Genomic DNA, 21,770 nt, shown 5'->3' with positions numbered 1-21,770 from the left:
CGAACTTCGAACACATCAAACGTGACGCGGTAACATGGATGCAGATATTTAACTGAATAAACAGTTGGTAAACACTAGTACATCTTACAGAACATAATTTATTTTCATCACCAATTATCATAGTAGAGCAGCTTTCTCAAGCAGTTTGTGATTCATTTTGCAAACAGGAGATGAGCCCCTGGTCTAATGCGCCACCTGGATTGATAAACCCGTTCTCAAAGACTTACTTCTAGTCATTATTTGGGTAGCACACATATTCTGAATGCCTTCGGCAGAATTCAAATGAGCCATTTTAATCTAAATTAATCTAGATTAAGAAATGTAATCTATGCCCACCTCTAATATATATATATTCGCTTTGGATAAAAGCGTCTGCTAAGTAAAGTAAAGTAATACAATTTCAGATTAATCCTGAAAATGCATACTAATGTCTGCATGTGACATTTTTTTGAATGAACCAGTTGTTTTAGTTGTTAATAAATTGTTTTCTCTCCTAGAGGCTCCATATTGATTTGATATTCTTCAGGTGCATGTCAGCCCAGATGATGCAGCCGACACTCAAGTCAGAGGAAATAAAGGTTTGTTGAAATATAGAAACAAACTAGTGTGGCCCAGAGCCAATTTTACTATTCTTTTTGTTACCATTTTACAATGTTTAGATTCATCAAGGAGCAAACCAAGATGACCCAAACTTTGTTGTCATCTCACCATATACAAGTACACAGAGAGACAAGATTGCAAAGCTTCTGGGATTCACAGTGTGCAAAAAGACAAATGGAATAACAACACAAAACATGACAATGGACATTGTGCACTGACCCATTATATGGTGCCGGTCGAGACAAACCAGGCAGACAGCGGTATGATAGTATATCAGTGTATGGATATAGTGATAGTGATAGATTAAACTGCACTGTAAAGTGCACTGTTGTTAAGTTTGTAATGTGCAGTTTGCAAAAACAAAAAAAAGATCTGCAGATGATTTAGGGCTTTGATGTGGTTGAGATGATGTGGATGATCCTGGGGCGACATATTGAGGAGCCGGACAGCCTGGGGGTAAAAACTCTGATGCTGCAGAGCCATCTTTAGTAGGGCAGGAGTGCGAAATGTCCATTTGAGGTGTGTGAAGGGTCCTGCACAATGGGTTAAATACAGAGGGCACATTTAGTTTTATGTGTGCTGTGTATCACAATGACAATGGCAATAGTAAAATTGTGAAATGTGTCCAGTAGTGGGGGGTCAGCTCCTGTGGTCAGAAGTTTCCTGAAGTCCGTAATGATCTCATTGTGACATTCAGAGACAGATTGCAGACAGCCGTTCCACCTCCTCTCTGTTCCCCGACTCATCGTCCCTGACAGTCGTATCATCTGCAAAGTTTGATGATGTGGTTGGTGGTGTGTGTGGCTGTGTAGTTGTGAGGCAGCAGGATGAAGAGCAGGGGACTAAGCACGCGTCCCTGTGGTGCTCCTGTGCTCAGTCTGATGATGGAGGAGGTGTGGCCACCCATCCGAACTGCCTGGGGCCTGTTTGTGCAAACGTGCAAAGAAGTCGTTCAATTAGTCTGATTTGTGTAGCAGTAGAATATCATGATTTAAAGTTGAAGCTCTTACAGTTTTGTTGTTGTTGTTTTGTCCTATCATTATTGAAAGAAAATCTCTGTATGAGGGCTTTCTTCGATATGTCCAAAGAAGCCAGTGAAGTCACTGCACGTGTTGTTTCTGGTCTTATGAAGTTTTTTTATTTTCAATAAATTTGCCAAAACCTCAAGTAAACCTTTTCATATATAACTTTTTTTCAAATATAACTTTTTTCGCATTGTCATTATGGGGTGTTGTGTGTAGAATTCTGAAGAAAAATGCATTTAATCCATTTTGGAATAAGGCTGTAACATAACAAAATGTGGAAACAGTGATGCGCTTTGAATCCTTTCTGAATGCACTGCACTGTTACGTCCCCGGTCTAGGGTCAGGGACATAACAAATGGGACATATGAGTATAAACTCCAAAACGACGCACAACACTTAATACTAATCTTTTATTACAAACAAAGACATTTAAACAACAACAGAAACACAAAACAGGTCTGGGCAGTCTAAGACCTATCTTCTCGTCCTAATCCTTCACTTCACCAACAACATTCTTCTCTACCAACAACAGTCTATCTTCCACAAACACTCTCCTCCTCTTTTCACCAACTCTCTTCTTCACCAAAGCAGCCACCATTTTGAATCCTCTTCCTGATAACAGCCCACCAATCACGGTAGGAAGTGGGAGGAGTCCAATCATGGCTGATGAGGAGCCACCCTGCAACATTACAGAGACAGAAAGAGAGAGACACACACACAAACACAACAGAAAACACCCATAGTCTGCCACGGGAGGTCACACCCCCACCACCAAAAATCAACGTACTATGTTGATTCACCCAAAAAAAAAACTAAAAGGCCCGTGACAAGGCGTCAGCCAAAACGTTGTCCGTCCCACGTTTGTACTTAATTTCTAAATTGAACCCGTGCAAAACCAAGGACCAGCGCATAATACGCTGATTTGTGTTTTTCATCCGAGATAAAAACACCAGGGGATTGTGGTCAGTAAAAACGAAAACAGGTTGTGTGGTAGACCCAATGTATACTTCAAAATGTTGCAATGCTAAAATCAGTGCTAGCGCCTCCTTTTCAATGGTGCTGTAGTTCACCTGATGTTTTAAGAACTTCTTTGAGAAGAAGCAGATGGGATGATCAACTCCATCCGCATCTTCCTGTAACAGCACAGCCCCAGCTCCAACAGCACTGGCATCCACCTCCAGTTTGAAAGGGCGCTGGAAGTCAGGAGCAGCAAGAACAGGGGTACTGCAAAGAAGGGTTTTCACAGACATAAAAGCATTCTGGCATTCATCGTTCCAACTAAACTGTACTCTGCCTCGCAGCAGTTCAGTCAACGGACACACTACCTCCGAAAAGTTTTTACAAAAAGCCCGGTAGTATCCAGCCATTCCCAAAAATCGGCGCAGTTCCCTTTTCGATGTGGGAACTGGGAAGGCAAGAATGGCCTGAATCTTAGCCATCACAGGTTTTACCTGGCCTTGACCCACCTCTTTACCTAGGTAAGTCACAGTGGCTTTGCCGAACTCACACTTCGCCAAGTTCAAAGTCAGCGATGCATCCTGCAGCCGCTTGAACACAGCTGTCAGAGTGTGGATATGTTCGGTCCAAGTGGACGAATAGACAATAATGTCATCTAAATAAGCGTCGCAGTTTTTAATTCCACAAAGCACTTTAGCCATTAGACGCTGAAAAGTCGCTGGTGCATTACGTAACCCAAAAGGCATAACCGTATATTCTAAGAAATTATCCGGTGTGACGAAAGCAGAAATTTCAGAAGCTCGGGGAGTCAACGGAACTTGCCAGTAACCACGAAGCAAGTCTAATTTACTGACAATACGAGCCGAACCAACCCTATCAACACAATCTTCCATTCGGGGCAATGGAAATGAATCGGGTCTAGTTACTGCATTTACTTTTCTGTAATCAGTACAGAAACGAACTGTACCATCAGGCTTAGGTACTAACAGACAGGGACTACTCCATGGACTACAGCTTGGCACGGAGAACCCATGTTCCAACAAATAATCAACCTCAGACTGCATTACCGTACGCTTAGTGGGATTTAGTCTGTACGGGTGCTGTCTGATTGGGGCATGTTCACCAACATCAATGTCATGCTTTAATACTGTAGTACATGACAGAACATCACCAAACAATATCTTATATGTCCGAATTAAAATCATAACCTGCTCCCGTTCATTAAGAGGCAAATGTGACAGATGTGCATCTAAGTTTTGTAAGATCACACTGTTGTGTAATCTGGGCGAAGACACAGGAACATTTCCTAGATGTAACCCATCCTCCTCGGGAGAATAAGCATCTAGCAGGGGCATAGAAGCCACGGATAACACAGCAGCTCCTTTACCTGGTGGATCTACATTGTCCTGTGTTGCATCACTGTCTCTCATAACGTATTTCTTGAGCATGTTCACATGACATACACGCATTTTACGTTTACGGTCAGGAGTGCGAACAACGTAATCAGTGTCACTTAACTGGGACTCCACCACATAAGGACCTGAGAATTTTGCTTGGAGAGCAGACCCCATTAGTGGTAATAAAACCAGAACTCTGTCACCCGGCTGAAAAGATCGAGAGACTGCTTTCTGATCATATCGGGCTTTCATAGACCCTTGTGCATGTTGTAAGGAAGCTCGAGCAGTAGCACAAGCATTATGAAGCCGTTCCCGAAAGGAACTGACATGATCCAGCACATTAGTCTCTGTCAATGGTTCAGCTACCCAGGCTTCTTTAAGAAGCTTGAGTGGACCACGCACGGTGTGACCGAATACAAGGTCAGCAGGACTGAATCCCAAAGACTCCTGAACAGTTTCACGAATGGCAAACAACAATAGTGGGAGACCCTCATCCCACTCTTTAGCCGAAGCTAAGCAATAAGTACGGAGCATGGTGAAAACGTTCCAATGCTCCTTGTGACTGAGGATGGTAAGCACTTGATACCAGATGCTTTATTTGTAATTCCTCCAAAACTTGCTTAAAAAGGCGAGACAGGAAATTCGAACCTTGGTCCGTTTGGACCAATTTTGGAAGTCCAAAAGTAGAAAAGAACGTCACTAAGGCTCTCACTATATTCTTAGCCTTTAGTGAGCGTAACGGAACTGCTTCCGGGAAACGTGTGGCACTACACATTATCGTCAGCAAGTATTTAAAACCTGTTTTGGTACGAGGAAGTGGACCAACACAATCTAAAATTATCTTCGAAAATGGTTCGGTGAGGACAGGCACAGGACAGAGTGGCGTGGGTGGAATTGACTGGTTCGGTTTACCAGCCAATTGACAAACGTGACACGATCGACAATATTGAACAACATCGGATTTCAACCCAGGCCAAAAGAAATGGCGCAAAATCCTGTTATATGTTTTTGTTACTCCCAAGTGTCCAGACATCACGTTGCCATGCCCTAAACACAGCACCTGAGACCGAAATTTAAGAGGAACCACCACTTGATATACTGAATTCCAACCTACGTCATCAGCAGTTGGAGGATTCCACTTCCTCATCAAGATCCCTTTATCCCAGAAAAAGGCTACCGAATTTGCAGTTATGTTGGCCTTGTCAACAACAGCCGAACGACACTGCGTTAAAGTAGAGTCTTTTCGCTGCTCCTGGGATATAAGCGTTTTACTTACAGGCAGCGACATTGTTTCATCATCATGGCCATTAACAGCACGCGTCCGCGGCGCTCCCTCTACCACTCCGCCGTCTGATGGCGCTGCACGGGAGACCAGAGGGTCAGAAACAGCCATAAACGTATCACACAGCTCATCCGTACTCGGCCGGCGTGCCTGCGCTCGGGTGACTGCACAAGCAGGGAAAACTGACTCATAACCCGGCACCACTGAAGAGGGTGGAACCGCAGGGTTATCAATGACCTCCGGAAGGGGAAGAACTTTCCCTCCAGCCAAATCGTTCCCAAGAATAAAATCGATTCCCTGCATAGGCAGTTCGGGGCGCACTGCGACTTTGCACGAACCTGAAAATAAAGCACAGTGCAGGTTTACAACGTGCAGTGGCACTTTAACGATGCCTAATTCAATACCCCGCACCAGTACATAAGAGCCACAGAACGTGTCATCAGAAAAGGGCCAGACATTCGCTAAAACAAAAGACTGCGCAGCACCGGTGTCTCGTAAAATGCGCACTGGCACTGCACTACTGTTTCCAGCAGCTGCGGAAACTGTACCAGCAAGCACAAAAGGTTCATAGACAGGATCAACAATAGTGGGGACACTCACAGCAGACTGAACAAACCCAACCCCTTTTGGTGAGGATTTAGGAGGTGAACCGTGCTTCTTTAAGAGTTTTGGGCATTTAGCGATGAGGTGGCCGGTCTCGTGACAATAAAAACATGCGCGACCATCACTAAAGGAAACGGGCGAAGATCGAAATACGTTCCGATCCCGTCGGAAACTCACATCCCGATCTGGTTTTCGTGAGACTGAATAAAACACAACTTTATGAGTAAGCATGAATTCATCTGCGCAGACGGCTGCCTGCGCCAGCGTTGACACCTTCTGGTCGTTCAGATGAGTGGCAACAGCTTCCGGGACGCAGTTTTTAAATTCCTCCAAAAGGATTAATTCACGAAGCTGTTCCCACGTACTGACCTTACTGGAAACACACCACTGGTTAAACAAAGCTTCTTTCTCTCTGGCAAACTCCACATACGTAATTTGCTCACCCTTCCTAGACTTCCGGAATCTTTGACGGTACGCTTCCGGGACAAGTTCGTACGCGTTCAGAATTGAAGTCTTTACCACATCATAGTCAGAGCTCTGCTGCAAAGAAAGTGAAGAGTAAACTTCCTGAGCCTTGCCCACAAGAACACACTGCAGTAGCAGCGTCCAAACAACTTTAGGCCACTGTAAAGTTGTTGCTACTCGTTCAAAGTGACTAAAATATTTTTCCACCTCGTCCTCAGAAAATGGAGGCACCAGTCTAATATGTCGGCTGACATCGAAAACAGGGGTTTGCGACTCGACAGACAGGACAGACTTGGAAGCTAATTCAAGTTCGAGACGCTTTAATTCTAGGTCTCGTTCTTGACGTTCACGCTCAAACTGGCGTTCGCGATCACGTTCTTCCAACTCCATTTGCTTAAGGTGCAACTGGCGTTCGCGATCATGTTCTTCCAGTTCCAATTGCTTGAGTTGTAGCTGATGCGCTAGCTCCTTTTCACGCAGCCCACGAGCTTCTCGGTCAGCCCGCAGTTTTGCTGCTTCAAGCTGCATCTGCTTCTCTTGCAGTGACATTTCCTTTAACCGAATTTCACTAGAGAAACTCTCGCCGGACTCTTCCAAGCCCTCAGCAGAAAGTGGACTACCAGATTTAACACATGGTACCCCCTTTTCCACCAACCCGACTTTTAACGCTGTTACTAATAAGTCTTTCAACTTTCTATCAGCGCTGGCAATGGGTATGCCATAAAAGTCAGCTACACCCAATAGCTGCTCCTTGGTTAACTCTGCTAACATCTCATCGGAAGGGAACTCAACAAAACCCTCAAACCTGTTGCCATAGTGACTTGTAATTCTAATCTCACAACAAAATATAACTTGAATTACTTGGTGAACCCACCAAAACAAAGAGAAACTACACAGACCCAACTACAGCTCACTGGGATGTATACCAGAGTCAGTCTGCTCCTGTGGGATTCTAGGAACTCCAGCTCCTAATCTACCTAACCAGCCAGCTACCTAAGATCTAGCTAGTCTTCAGGGAAGTTACCAGTTTTAGGCACCTTTAAACGCAAGCTCGCAACATTTCCAGTCTCTGACTGAGACAGAAATGCTCGACGCGTACCTCCCCCTGGATTTTTCCCCAAAAACAATAAACCAAAACAACAAACAAACATAACAAACAGCATCCGTTGGAAGGATCCGCTCAAGGCAGAACCCAGCTGGACAGCTCTACCTATCCAGAGTTCACCAGAAAACCCACATAAACAGAAAAAACTCAAACTCACCCAGATGAGAACAGTTGCCAAGGTCCACACAATATCCTACCTACGCGATAGGAAATCCCGGACGAGCCCCCAAAATTTGTTACGTCCCCGGTCTAGGGTCAGGGACATAACAAATGGGACATGAGTATAAACTCCAAAACGACGCACAACACTTAATACTAATCTTTTATTACAAACAAAGACATTTAAACAACAACAGAAACACAAAACAGGTCTGGGCAGTCTAAGACCTATCTTCTCGTCCTAATCCTTCACTTTACCAACAACATTCTTCTCTACCAACAACAGTCTATCTTCCACAAACACTCTCCTCCTCTTTTCACCAACTCTCTTCTTCTTCACCAAAGCAGCCACCATTTTGAATCCTCTTCCTGATTACAGCCCACCAATCACGGCAGGAAGTGGGAGGAGTCCAATCATGGCTGATGAGGAGCCACCCTGCAACATTACAGAGACAGAAAGAGAGAGACACACACAAACACAACAGAAAACACCCATAGTCTGCCACGGGACGTCACAGCACACACACCACTCATTCCTCATTTATAATTTTGTTAAATGAATACTCCTGCATCTCAGAAATAATGTCCTTGCATTGTTATGATTGTTGACAAGAGGGTTTACTGTATCAAACCAATTTTGCAAGTCCTGTTCATTCAAAGGGGAAAATGACCAGTTCATATGCAAAGGCGTTGATGTTGGGTTCAGAGATGATGTGCGGTTTACTGTTCTTTCTTCACATATTTTTATATAGATTTACATAGGATTTTGAATTTTGAAAATAATGTACATGGAGTGCAGAATTATTAGGCAAGTTGTATTTTTGAGGAATAATTTTATTATTGAACAACAACCATGTTCTCCATGAACCCGAAAAACTCATTAATATCAAAGCTGAATGTTTTTGGAAGTAGTTTTTAGTTTGTTTTTATTTTTAGCTATTTTAGGGGGGTATCTGTGTGTGCAGGTGACTATTACTGTGCATAATTATTAGGCAACTTAACAAAAAAAAATATATATACCCATTTCAATTATTTATTTTTACCAGTGAAACCAATATAACATCTCCACATTTACAAATATACATTTCTGACATTCAAAAACAAATCAGCGACCAATATAGCCACCTTTCTTTGCAAGGACACTCAAAAGCCTGCCATCCATGGATTCTGTCAGTGTTTTGATCTGTTCACCATCAACATTGCGTGTAGCAGCAACCACAGCCTCCCAGACACTGTTCAGAGAGGTGTACTGTTTCCCCTCCTTGTAAATCTCACATTTGATGATGGACCACAGGTTCTCAATGGGGTTCAGATCAGGTGAACAAGGAGGCCATGTCATTAGTTTTTCTTCTTTTATACCCTTTCTTGCAGCCACGCTGTGGAGTACTTGGACGCGTGTGATGGAGCATTTTCCTGCATGAAAATCATGTTTTTCTTGAAGGATGCAGACTTCCTGTTCCACTGCTTGAAGAAGGTGTCTTCCAGAAACTGGCAGTAGGACTGGGAGTTGAGCTTGACTCCATCCTCAACCCGAAAAGGCCCCACAAGCTCATCTTTGATGATACCAGCCCAAACCAGTACTCCACCTCCACCTTGCTGGCGTCTGAGTCGGACTGGAGCTCTCTGCCCTTTACCAATCCAGCCATGGGCCCATCCATCTGGCCCATCAAGACTCTCATTTCATCAGTCCATAAAACCTTAGAAAAATCATTCTTGAGAAATTTCTTGGCCCAGTCTTGACGTTTCAGCTTGTGTGTCTTGTTCAGTGTTGGTCGTCTTTCAGCCTTTCTTACCTTGGCCATGTCTCTGAGTATTGCACACCTTGTGCTTTTGGGCACTCCAGTGGTGTTGCAGCTCTGTAATATGGCCAAACTGGTGGCAAGTGGCATCTTGGCAGCTGCACGCTTGACTTTTCTCAGTTTATGGGCAGTTATTTTGCACCTTGGTTTTTCCCACACGCTTCTTGCGACCCTGTTGACTATTTTGAATGAAACGCTTGATTGTTCAATGATCACGCTTCAGAAGCTTTGCAATTTTAAGAGTGCTGCATCCCTCTGCAAGATATCTCACTATTTTTGACTTTTCTGAGCCTGTCAAGTCCTTCTTTTGACCCATTTTGCCAAAGGAAAGGAAGTTGCCTAATAATTATGCACACCTGATATAGGGTGTTGATGTCATTAGACCACACCCCTTCTCATTACAGAGATGCACATCACATAATATGCTTAATTGGTAGTAGGCTTTCAAGCCTATACAGCTTGGAGTAAGACAACATGCAAAATACTCATTTGCCTAATAATTCTGCACTCCCTGTATGTGACACCATTCACCTCTAGCTAAATATCATAAAATTGCACTGAATGCTTCCCTTATGTCTCATGCCAAGAGGTTGAACATATTATCAGGATTATGAAATCATAAAGCTGAGCTATTGACCAATTTTACACAAGCTTAATAAAAAGAAACATTTCAGCCATTAAACCTAGAGATCAATACTATAATAAACAGCTCTCTCCAGACTGGGATTGTGCTCATCCTTCTTCTTCTAAACAAGTCCAAAAAGTTCTAACTCCTGTCTGACTACATCATAACATGGATAGCCTCTCTATCTTACCAAGTACAGACGTAAGGATCTAGGTGTCCTCGTCAACGCAGGTCTCTCATTCAGTTCGCATGTAGATAATGTCACTAGAATAGCATTCTTTCACCTTAGAAATATTGCGAAAATAAGAAATATCATTTCAATGCATGATGCAGAAAAGTTGGTCCATGCATTTATTACATCAAGGTTAGATTACTGTAATGCATTATTGTCTGGATGCTCTAGTAGATACATGAGTAAACTCCATCTAGTACAGAATGCTGCAGCCAGAGTTCGAACTAGGAAATTTGACCACATCACCCCAGTCTTACAATCACTGCACTGGTAACCCATCAAATTTAGGATTGACTACAAAATCCTACTTTTGGCCTATAAAGCTCTAAATGGTCTCGCCCCGGAGTTGGTGAACGGCTTGCCGGTCAGTGTCCGGGACTTAAATCTGTTTTGTCTGGCCTTCTGTTAAAGTCCCAGACACAGTGTCAGTTACTAAGTCCACTTTATCACACAGTCCCCCTGTTAAGCACAGACAGTGTTTAATGGATCTTACCATTTGTACAATGCTGCTTCTGTTTATTATATGATCTTGGTAGCTTGAACAGCATAATAAAGGAGTGTGATAAATCACATGTATTGAAGCCAATCACCACGGCTGTAAACGGAACTCGCCAAACTCCAGCTGAGGTATGAATATTCAATTTACACGTTCATAGTAATGCATTCAGCAGGTTTCGCTTAAATCCTAGTAATGAGTTTAGTTTAATGTAAAATTAATTACATTTAGGTAAAAAATAAGTGGTTGAAGCAGCAACCAGACAGGAGGAACAAGTAACTGCACATCAATTCTGCCTCTATTACCTCTAGAATGGGTGGAGGAGACAATTTAGGGGAATATTTGAAAGCCAAAAATCTTATTTTGTCAAATTTAAATATGGTTCCTTCATCAAATAGAGATTAATCTAAATTAATCAGTTTTAAATTTATTTCACCAGAAGATTATGCGCCACACACCGGTGGCCTCCAGGCGTAATGGTGGTTAACATACATGCCTATAAACCAGAAGATCCAGGTTCAGACCCCACTTACTACAATTGTGTCCCTAAGCAGGACACTTAACCCCGAGTGTCTCCAGGGGAGACTGTCCCTGTAACTACTGATTGTAAGTCGCTCTGGATAAGGGCCTCTTATAAATGCTGCAAGTGTAAATGTAAGTCTGGACCCATGTAGCCCAAAATCGTATGGGCCACCACATCTCTGAATGTGTGGTTAATAAACCGCTCGCTCATTTCATCTGATGAAACCATAAAAAAAGTGGCAGTTCAGCAGTTCCACTATTTACAGTTACTGGTATTTATCATAATAATACTGGTACTAATAATACTACTAATAATATAAGGGTTATGTGATCTAAATGACCAGAGCAATTACATTTTCCAAATCATAGCTCTGTGGAGACACTGTGTGAACTGAAGAATTAGTATTATATCAGCTGCATCAGGTGTATTGGGCCATTTAAACCCTGTGCTGAACAGTGGGTTCACATCTGATCAGGTTTTAAAAAATGTAGAAATCATTGTGATTTAGTAATTAAGTAATATGATGTGCGGTTCTAGCTTAGTGCTAAAACAATGACATCTAGTGGTGTCTGAAACTGCTGGAATAAATGTCAGTCCCTTCCGATACATGATCAATCAAATTCATTATCATACTATTAAGAAACACTTAATGTATGTGGTTTTAAATACTCTAGGGGGACTGAGGAGACAGGATTTAACAAAGCAAATAAATAAGGACCTCCCACTGTATAATTACTGGATGGATGATTTGTAAACATGTGCCACATGTGACACACCACAGCACACGGTGACACAGTGAAATGTGTCCTCTGCATTTAACCCATTACCTGAGGGAGCAATGAGCAGCCATGAAAGACGCCCGGGAAGCAGTGTGTGGGGACGGTGCTTTGCTGAGTGGCAAACAGGCAACCTCTGATTACAGGTCCGTTTCCTTACCGGCTAGGCCACCACTGCCCCATTATGTTTCACATTAAGTTTCAACTTGAAACAAGATTTTTAATCCAAACTGATGCGTTTCAGTAGTTTATCATTTCTTAACCAACCATTTTGGACGTAGCATCCTGTGGTCGTGGAAAAGATGTTAATCTGTTTCAGATTAACTTTGGTGAAATCAGATCATAAAAACAAACATTTGAACTCTTGGCTATATTCAACAGTGGCAGTATTGAGCATTTCCACATGAAAAACTCTGAGGAAAAAAGGCTTCGGTTTGCTAGGGAGTTTAAAGATTGGACTCAATGGAAGCAATGGAAGAAGGTCATGTGGTTTGACTAGTCCAGACTGACCCATTGCCAGAGTGATGGTGCATCTGGGTAAGAAGAGAGGTGAATGAAGTGATGCATGAAGGTGCATGAAGCTTAGGTCCCAGGTCTCGATTTCAAGTCTGGGCTCTGAAGCCACTCCTTTGATATCTTGGCAGCACTTCCGGTACTGCACTGTTTGGTGTGAGCTGCTCTCACCTTCAAGGATCTTAAGAATTACATCCCAAACTAAGGACTTTATGAATTACCTAACTGAACAACATAAGTTATGGCTCCTTCACTCATTCCCTGTGATATTCTGAAAATGAATGCTGCTCTGTCAGAACATCAGGGCAACCCACCACCTGGGCACCAGTTAGCGTTCAGAACCCTCCTGGATTCAGCTATGTACACCAACCTTGCTTAACTGGAAGAGGAGTTGGCTTTACCGTAATTTATAATGATAACCTTGGTATTATACATAAACCCGGACATGGATTTACCTCTTTTGAGATTGTCTATACCAACATAACCTTTATAGTCTCACAAAATAAAAACCATAACTTTATTCCACTAATTATTATTTATAGACCCCCCCGGACTTTGTTTCCAACCTGGTTGTATCTGTGGATAAAGCCCTAATTGTCGGGGACTTTAACATCCACTGTGATAAATTAGAAGACTCGCTGAGAACAGCATTCCTGTTTTTATTAGACTCAGTTGGAGTTAACCAACATATAACAGGACCTACTCACGAAGGTGGTCACACGCTCGATCTTGTACTGACCTTCAGTTTGAATATAGAAAGATTTCACTTTTCCACAATCTAAGATAATCTCAGATCATTTCCTTATTGCTGTTAAAAATATGTCTTAGACACGATAAACTCAACTCCCCTCATTATAGAGACAAATGGACTATTATATCAAGTACAGCGCAGAGGTTTATTAATATCCTTCCAGATTTATCAATGCTGATCAACTCACCGACAGACCCTGTTGAGCTCGACCAAGCGACCAAATGCCTAGAATTAACACACAACATTTATTTCTTATATAGTGGGTTGCAAAAGTATTCGCCCCCCTTGAACTTTTCCACATTTTGTCACATTACAGCCAAAAACATGAATCTATTTTATTGGAATTCCACATGAAAGACCAATACAAAGTGGTGTGCACTTGAAAAGTGGAGTGAAAATCATACATGATTCCAAAAATTTTTTACAAATAAATAACTGAAAAGTGGTGTGCGCATATTTATTCAGCCCCCTGAGTCAATACTTTAGCGGCAATTCCAGCTGCCAGTCTTTTAGGGTATGTCTCTACCAGCTTTGCACATCTAGAGACTTAAATTCTTACACTTTCTTCTTTGCAAAACAGCTCCAGCTCAGTCAGATTAGATGGACAGTGTTTGTGAATAGCGGTTTTCCGATCCTGGCAGATTCTCGATTGGATTTAGACATTGACTGGGCCATTCTAACACATGGATATGTTTTGTTTTAAACCATTCCATTGTTGCCCTGGATTTATGTTTAGGGAGGTGAACCTCCGCCCCAGTCTCAAGTCTTTTGGGGACTCCAAGAGTTTTTCTTCCAAGATCGCCCTGTATTTGGCTCCATCCATCTTCCCACCAACTCTGACCAGCTTCCTGCCAACTCTGTCCCTGCTGAAGAGAAGCACCTACAGAGCATGATAGCACCACCATATTTGACAGTGGGGATGGTGTATTCAGAGCGCGGTGTTAGTTTACCACCACACATAGCATTTTATGTTTTGCATTTTGGCCATTTTGGTCTCATCTGACCAGAGCACCTTGTTCCACATGTTTGCTGTGTCCCCCACATGGCTTGTGGCAAACTGCAAACGGGACTTCTTCTAGTTTTCTTTTAACAACGGCTTTCTTCTTGCCACTCTTCCATAAAGGCCAACTTTGTGAAGTGCACGACTAATAGTTGTCCTATGGACAGATTCCCCCACCTGAGCTGTAGATCTCTGCAGCTCGTTCAGAGTCCGCATGGGCCTTTTGGCTGCATTTCTGATCAGTGCTGTCCTTATTCGGTGTGTAGGTGGACGGCCTTCTCTTGGTAGGTTTACAGTTGTTCCATACTCCTTCCATTTCTGAATGATCACTTGAACAGTCCTCTGTGGGATGTTCAAGGCTTGGGAAATCTTTTTGTAGCATAAGCCTGCTTTAAATTTCTCAATAACTTTATCCCTGACCTGTCTGGGTGTTGTTACTCCCAATATTCTCTTAAACAACCCATGAGGCCGCCACAGAGCAGCTGTATTTGTACTAACATTAGATTACAGACATGTGCACTCTATTTAGCTATTAGCACTCATTAGGTAATGTCTACAGGCAACTGACTGCACTCAGACCAAAGGGGGCTGAATAATTACACACACCCCACTTTTCACTTATTTATTTGTAAAAAATGTTTGGAATCATGAATGATTTTCGTTCTAATTCTCAAGTGTACACCAGTTTGTATTGTTCTTTCATGTGGAATTCCAATAAAATAGATTCATGTTTGTGGCTGTAATGTGACAAAATGTGGAAATGTTCAAGGTGGCCGAATATTTTTGCAACCCACTGTATAGCCCAAAATCACAAACAGTATGTGTCAATGGGCTTTGACAGGCCCTTCTGCACACAAGGAAAAACTACACTCAAAAAAAGTCTAGGAGAGAGAAAAAAAGAAAGGAAGAAACCTTCGGAAGGAGTGATACAGAGCGGTATCCCTGAAGTTTTAGTTGTGACGGTGGTGGTGGCTGTGGTGACCCTCTGGTTCGTTTCATGCTGAGTCCTCGTTTAGCAGTTGCCAGGAACCAGGATTTATCTGCTGGTTTCTTCATCTAGTGGCCTTCTGTTAAAGTCCACTTTATCACACAGTCACCTTGTTAAGCACAGACACCCTAGTTAGGCTGTCCTTGTTAGCATACCGGTCCAGTGTAGCACAAATATCTTTCAGTACCAGTTGTACAATGCCACCGTCTGCCACTGCTTCTGTTTGTTCTCTCCGAGGTCCTGAATCAAGCGCACAACCACCTCCAGAGTCCAGCGAAAAGACCAATGAACAATTGACGAGATGACTAAGCATGAAACTTACCAGAGGGTCACCACAGCCACCACCACCACAACAGCTAAATCCTCTGGGATCTTCAAATAGACCAGTAGCATTATGCCTGTCATGGCTGCCCACTGCTCACCAAGGGTGATGGTTAAATGAAGAGGACACATTTCATTGTGTGCACAGTGTGCTGTGCTGCAGTGTATCACAATGACAATCACTCGCTTTCACTCTGCACTGTCCAGTACCACCACTACACCTGTTACACTTCTTTTTTCTAGGACAAATCCCATTGAGACATACTGTATGTGATTATGGGCTATATAACAAATAAATGTTGTTGTTGTTGCTGTGCAACTGTACAAGCCTGTGTGGGCGGAGCTATGGTCTGGGTCTGCTGCAGTTGGTCAGGTCGAGGTCAGCTGACTACCTGAAGCTACTGAACTTCCAGGTTATTCAATCAGGGAATTTCTTCTTCCCTGACAGCACGGGCACATTCCAAGATGACAATGGCAGCATTCATCAGGCTCGAATAGTGAAAGAGTGGCCTGACAGGCGCAGGGCTCCGAATGATCTTGGCGAAAAAATAAATACAACTCTGAATTGACATAAACACATTGCAGAAGTTCATCAGGACAATGGCACAGCGAATACGTGCTGTAAAACGTCACAAAATGCGTGTCGAGGTGACGAGGACGGATCGACCGCGGAACAGCGCGTCAGTTCATCTACCTTAATGTCTAGAATACGCGGACACCCCAAATTTAGCGGCGCACGATCTGACCACGGACACCGAACGGCGACACAATTGACCGCAGTCACGTGACAACGCACAGCCCTACAGGACGATCGGAATGCATGGAGTTCCAACAAAGCTCCAGAATGCTTTCATAATGCACGGAAATGATAAAATGATCCTACTGTGCCTACTTGAAGAAAATGAATGAAAATAATAACGACATGTCTTGACGACAACACAGAGTAAATAATTGAGTGCGTGTACCATGCGTGGTGGTCCGGCTGGCTGGACTGGTCTTTCTGGTTCTCCTGACGCTGCTTTCGCTCGCGTAGCTGCTGCGTCTTCCGTCTGAACGCGATTTGTTCACCTGAACCAGTTTAATCCCACATTTTATCATCGTGCTAAAACGGCCACTTTAAAGGCGTCTATTTGTGTTATTAGTGGCAAATCTGGGCTTTTTTCCGCATGAGACCGGAAGTTGTCATGCAGTAATAAGGAGGAAGGGCGCGCCTTCTCGCACCCTGGGCTGGAGGTGAAGCTGATCCCGCTCTCGATCCCGCTGCCGCCTTTCATCGTTCTCTCGGTATTTTTATCCTTCTCCCGGTACGACGACAGCCAGGAGTCCAACTCGGACCAGTTTATTTAGCGGCGATATTCCTTCGCGTTCCGGACAGGAAGATGCTCGGCGCGGCGCTCGTCCTCACCTGGGCAGGTAAGTCGGACATTGAAACATGGGGTTTTCCCCACAACCGACTATTCTATGTGGGAATTTCAGGGAAAATTAGTCTCCTTTCCCCACAACCGGCTATTCTATGTGGGAATTTCAGGGAAAATTAGTCTCCTTTCCCCACAACCGGCTACTGTGTGTGGGAATTTCAGGGAAAATGAGTCTCCTTTCCCCACAACCGGCTATTCTATGTGGGAATTTCAGGGAAAATTAGTCTCCTTTCCCCACAACCGGCTATTCTATGTGGGAATTTCAGGGAAAATGAGTCTCCTTTCCCCACAACCGGCTATTCTATGTGGGAATTTCAGGGAAAATTAGTCTCCTTTCCCCACAACCGGCTATTCTATGTGGGAATTTCAGGGAAAATTAGTCTCCTTTCCCCACAACCGGCTATTCTATGTGGGAATTTCAGGGAAAATTAGTCTCCTTTCCCCACAACCGGCTATTCTATGTGGGAATTTCTGGGAAAATTAGTCTCCTTTCCCCACAACCGGCTATTCTATGTGGGAATTTCAGGGAAAATGAGTCTCCTTTCCCCACAACCGGCTATTCTATGTGGGAATTTCAGGGAAAATTAGTCTCCTTTCCCCACAACCGGCTATACTGTGTGGGAATTTCAGGGAAAATTAGTCTCCTTTCCCCACAACCGGCTATTCTATGTGGGAATTTCAGGGAAAATTAGTCTCCTTTCCCCACAACCGGCTATTCTATGTGGGAATTTCTGGGAAAATTAGTCTCCTTTCCCCACAACCGGCTATTCTATGTGGGAATTTCAGGGAAAATTAGTCTCCTTTCCCCACAACCGGCTATTCTATGTGGGAATTTCAGGGAAAATTAGTCTCCTTTCCCCACAACCGGCTATACTGTGTGGGAATTTCAGGGAAAATTAGTCTCCTTTCTCCACAACCAGCTACTGTGTGTGGGAATTTCAGGGAAAGTGGGGTTTCAATGATCTACGTTCGGGCAACGAAGCAAACCGCCCTGAGTTGCGAACATGGTAACAGTAAAGTGGACACTTGTACTGCTGATATCTTCCAAATCATGAAATGACCGTAAAGACCGGCACACTATGAAGCATAAGCAGGGTCAGTGCTGGTGACGTTTTGGAGAATTAAGTAAGGGTATATTAAACATGGTTTTATTTTTAATCCTCCAGAAAGGAGCCCTTTTCTGACCTGATTTCATTTTCTCTTTCTTTTTTAGCAGCAGGCCTGTGGATGTGCTCTGCTCAGAGTAAGTTCATGTTCTCCTTTCTAGGATCTGTGTGCCGTCCTCATCTCATAATTTTAGAATTTAACACTTAATAGCTGATTTCTTCAGCTCCAAGTTGTGGGTGGCAGCCATTGCGTAACCGGATCGTTGGGGGGTTTGATTCAGAAGAAGGATCATGGCCATGGCAGGTGGATATTCAAGTGAGTTTCCATCCTCTCTGTTTGGAGGAAATGTACCACATGTAGAGTATAAATGTTGTTTGTTTAATAAAATATGAATTTTTCATAGGTGTATACTGTAGGATTATCTCCTCTAATTAAATCATTGTTACTTTTTCAGACTGATGTAGGCCATATTTGTGGTGGAACCATTATCAACGAGAACTGGGTGCTGTCTGCAGCACACTGCTTCCCCAAGTGAGTGCTCATTAGATTAGTTTGCAATTTCCTTCATTAACAAATGCTTTACCTGTCTTTGCTTGTAATCCAAAGTCACAAAGCAAGAATAAGATGTAAATAGGAACAAGAAATTATCTATTGAATGCAATCTGTCTACACAATTTAACAGACTTTGAATGTGGCATATAGATGTAGGTGGACCAATTGGGTTTGGTTCTCTTTTAGTCTCGGAACAGGCCTAATGACCCACGAATCTTAACTGACAATATTGCTCGGCTCAGAATTCACTGAAATAATGAATTATGTTGCTGCTCGAATTTTACAAAAACAATAATCATTATTCATTTGACGGAAAACAGGAAAAGTTCTGTTACTTTACAACTGAACATGAATAAAAATTATTTAATGGAATAAAAAAAAAAAATGTAAAACACATTTCCAATATCCATAATGATATTCTGAATATTATTATATTCCAGAATATATCCAAATCTACATTTCTCCTAGTAATAATGTTGCTCATTCTGGATATTTGAAATGGAAAGCCTAACCCATTAAAATAAAATAAAAAGTTAATGTGTAAAAAAGGGTTTGTAAACACATCTGTCCATTTCTACTGAAAATGACTTGGCTTTGAATGTGGATTACTTATGTTTAATGTTTTTAATGTTGAATTTCCCTATTTCTTCTTTTAGTCCACTCGACACCAGCTCATATCGGATCTACGTGGGTCGCTACCAATTAAATGGCATGAACCCATTTGAAACGGTCTACGGTATACGAAATGTGGTGATCCCAAGAACGTACGTGGACCCACAGCAGGGGCATGACCTTGCTCTGGTGCAGCTCCAGGAACCAGTGATCTATTCTGATCGTGTCCAGCCAGTCTGCCTTCCTTCATCTGACACTCAGTTTCCCCCCAATAAGATGTGCACAATCACTGGCTGGGGCAACATCCGAGATGGAGGTCAGTGTGTTTGCAGAAGTGATGCCAGCTTTATGCCCACCCCACGTATCCTAATTCCTAATCTCTTCCTTTACCCAGTGACTCTGTCGGGTCTGGGTACTCTGCAGCAGGTCGATGTGCCCCTCATTGACTCCACATCCTGTCAGGCAATGTATAACACCCAGCCAACAGAGCCTATTGACATTGGCCCTGACATGATCTGTGCTGGATACCAGGAAGGCGGCAAGGACTCCTGTCAGGTACTTAAATGTATAGAATTGTATTTAGTGCTATTCAGTATATGTCATTTTAATTAGTGTTTTTAAACTTATTTTACTTTAATAAAAGTTTCAGGTTTTTAGTTCTTTTAGATTCTATATTTGAATAAATCTTGTATTAATTTATATCCACTATCATTGGCTATCATTACCTAGCAATCACTCTATTTTGTAAATCAATATATATATATGGGGCAGTGGTGGCGTAGTGGTTAAGGAAGCGGCTCCGTAATCGGAAGGCTTCTGGTTTGAATCCAAACCTGCCGAGGTGCCACTGAGCAAAAGCACGGTCCCCACACACTGTTCCCCGGGCGCCTGTCATGGCTGCCCACTGCTCAGTACTAAGGGTGGTTTTGTTGTGCACCTTCTGCTATGCTGCAGTGCATCGCAATGACAAGTACTTCACATAATTTATACATTTATTTTACTACTTAGATATTGCCAAAGCATTGATATTAACCTTCAACACCTCAGGCTGTTGATTTTGTTGGTCATGTTAAAGCAATGAAAGATGTACTGATTGAAGCTAAAAATAAACGGTGGCTCCTAAAGATTATGGGCAGTTAGGACACTGCTTTATGATTGGAACATTGACCTAGGAGCTTTTAGTCAACCATGGTTACCAAACTGTTTAGGGAGTATCTTGTAAAAAATCCCCATATTTGTTCTACTGATTTTCACTTACAGGGAGACTCCGGGGGGCCACTTGTGTGCATGACTGATAATGGTACCTGGGTACAGGTTGGAGTGGTGAGTTTTGGCCTGGGATGTGCTGTCCCCAACAGGCCAGGGGTCTACGCCAAAGTGTCAGCATTTTCCAGTTTTATCCAATCCAGCATACCTGATGTTCGGCTGTATGGCAGTGCATCACTGACCTGTCCCGGTATAGGTGTGATGCTGACAGCCCTCATCATAGTGATGACCCAGCTCCAGGCAACCTGAAATTAGTCTCCATTCTTCCAGAGCCATGTTCTACTCAAACTGTGAACACATCATGTTTGAATCAGAGAATAATGTATGAAAAGGGTAATTATGAATCAAAGTTCTATACTTTATTAAGATAGACACATGCACTACATTGTCCACTTTAATATTCCAGATGTTAGTATGGTTTTTTTATATAGACCAAAACAAGTAATTCAAGGACCGTCCTCTTATGCTGCCAAGTCAGAGTGCCAAATCCGTGATTATCAGGATGACGCTGGCAAAAAGAACCCAGTGCATATATTTTAATTAACAACTGTTCCGCATGTTGATATCACCCATGTATGCATTTGTCAGCTGGTTAAAATGAAAGTTCAGCATGTTTTTATTTTTTAATCTGTAATGTTTTAGCAAGTCTCTGGAGATAAGTGCTATTGGCACACTTATCGAATACCTCACAATTGCAGCTGGACTCTAGTGCCTGTTTTATGAGTTAATGTTCAGATATGGGCCATGTATACAGGGTGTCAGCATAATGACATGGCAATATTTGTATATGTACAATATAACTTCTGTTTCATTTTTATTCTTTCTTTTTTTTTTTTTTTTAAACCAATGATTAGAGCTGTGATGTTCAGCACAATGTATTTTTGATATGAATTTTTAAACCTTTAAATAAATGATTTGAATAAGAATTTCACTTGTCTGTGAGCAAAATGTAAAAAAACTCCATCTTGTTGCATTAGTAGCATTATAGTGATTTAGATATTGGTCTATAGAAATGTTCTCTTGATTAGGGCATTTGGCAGGCGCCCTTATCCATTACAATTATCTTACAATCAGGAAAGTGTTAAGCTGCCGTTTGAAGGTGCTCCGTGACTGAGCTGTTCTGACCTTGAGGGGAAATTCTTAATAAAGTCCTTCAGAGATGGAGGGACCAGGCGAGCAGTACTGGAGGCTCGGAGTA

The 21,770-nt window shown here is 42.7% G+C and overlaps 2 protein-coding genes across 8 annotated transcripts; one reads left to right on the top strand and one right to left on the bottom strand.

The window, feature by feature from the left end:
- Window positions 1-2,332: 2,332 nt before the first annotated feature.
- Window positions 2,333-6,979, bottom strand: LOC114780060 (uncharacterized). Of its 6 annotated transcripts, none has more exons than XR_003747019.1 (4): window positions 6,308-6,979; window positions 5,499-5,599; window positions 5,256-5,338; window positions 2,333-2,849 (listed from the first exon to the last, which is right to left on the bottom strand). XR_003747019.1 is itself a non-coding variant. In XM_028967578.1 (4 exons), exons 1-3 carry the CDS (start codon window positions 6,876-6,878, stop codon window positions 5,287-5,289), a joined length of 774 nt encoding a protein of 257 aa, XP_028823411.1. In that variant the 5' UTR covers window positions 6,879-6,979; the 3' UTR covers window positions 2,333-2,818; window positions 5,256-5,286. The 6 variants fall into 6 exon arrangements, 4 of the variants coding, with proteins under 4 accessions (XP_028823411.1, XP_028823410.1, XP_028823408.1 ...); XR_003747020.1 differs by having other exon boundaries at window positions 2,333-2,818; XM_028967578.1 differs by having other exon boundaries at window positions 2,333-2,818; window positions 5,449-5,599.
- A 9,386-nt stretch (window positions 6,980-16,365) lies between these two features.
- Window positions 16,366-21,503, top strand: LOC114780062 (serine protease 33). 2 transcript variants are annotated; one of them, XM_028967581.1, is made up of 7 exons: window positions 16,366-17,030; window positions 18,252-18,278; window positions 18,366-18,457; window positions 18,597-18,673; window positions 19,351-19,622; window positions 19,701-19,861; window positions 20,567-21,503. In XM_028967581.1, the coding sequence occupies exons 1-7, from the start codon at window positions 16,997-16,999 to the stop codon at window positions 20,819-20,821; spliced, it is 918 nt and encodes a 305-aa protein (XP_028823414.1). In that variant the 5' UTR covers window positions 16,366-16,996; the 3' UTR covers window positions 20,822-21,503. The 2 variants fall into 2 exon arrangements, with proteins under 2 accessions (XP_028823414.1, XP_028823413.1); XM_028967580.1 differs by having other exon boundaries at window positions 16,372-17,030; window positions 18,249-18,278.
- The last annotated feature ends 267 nt before the right edge of the window (window positions 21,504-21,770 follow it).

Source organism: Denticeps clupeoides, unplaced genomic scaffold, assembly GCF_900700375.1.
Source record: "Denticeps clupeoides unplaced genomic scaffold, fDenClu1.1, whole genome shotgun sequence".
In the NCBI taxonomy this organism is placed as follows: domain Eukaryota; kingdom Metazoa; phylum Chordata; class Actinopteri; order Clupeiformes; family Denticipitidae; genus Denticeps; species Denticeps clupeoides.
Note: the sequence above shows the minus strand (reverse complement) of the source record. Positions and strands in the feature narration are given on the sequence as shown.

Bases quoted from the DNA above. Each gene is read 5' to 3' on its own strand.
- LOC114780062 (XM_028967580.1), top strand. From the start codon at position 16,997: ATGCTCGGCGCGGCGCTCGTCCTCACCTGGGCAG. The intron at 18,279-18,365 runs GTAAGTTCATGT...TGATTTCTTCAG, and splicing joins GTGGATGTGCTCTGCTCAGA to CTCCAAGTTGTGGGTGGCAG. The intron at 19,862-20,566 runs GTACTTAAATGT...TTTCACTTACAG, and splicing joins GCGGCAAGGACTCCTGTCAG to GGAGACTCCGGGGGGCCACT.
- LOC114780060 (XM_028967575.1), bottom strand. From the start codon at position 6,878: ATGTCACTGCAAGAGAAGCAGATGCAGCTTGAAGCAGCAAAACTGCGG. The intron at 5,600-6,307 runs GTGAGCAAATTA...CTTTATTTTCAG, and splicing joins ATTCCGGAAGTCTAGGAAGG to GTTCGTGCAAAGTCGCAGTG. The intron at 2,819-5,255 runs GTAAGTAAAACG...CCTGACTTCCAG, and splicing joins ATGAAACAATGTCGCTGCCT to CGCCCTTTCAAACTGGAGGT.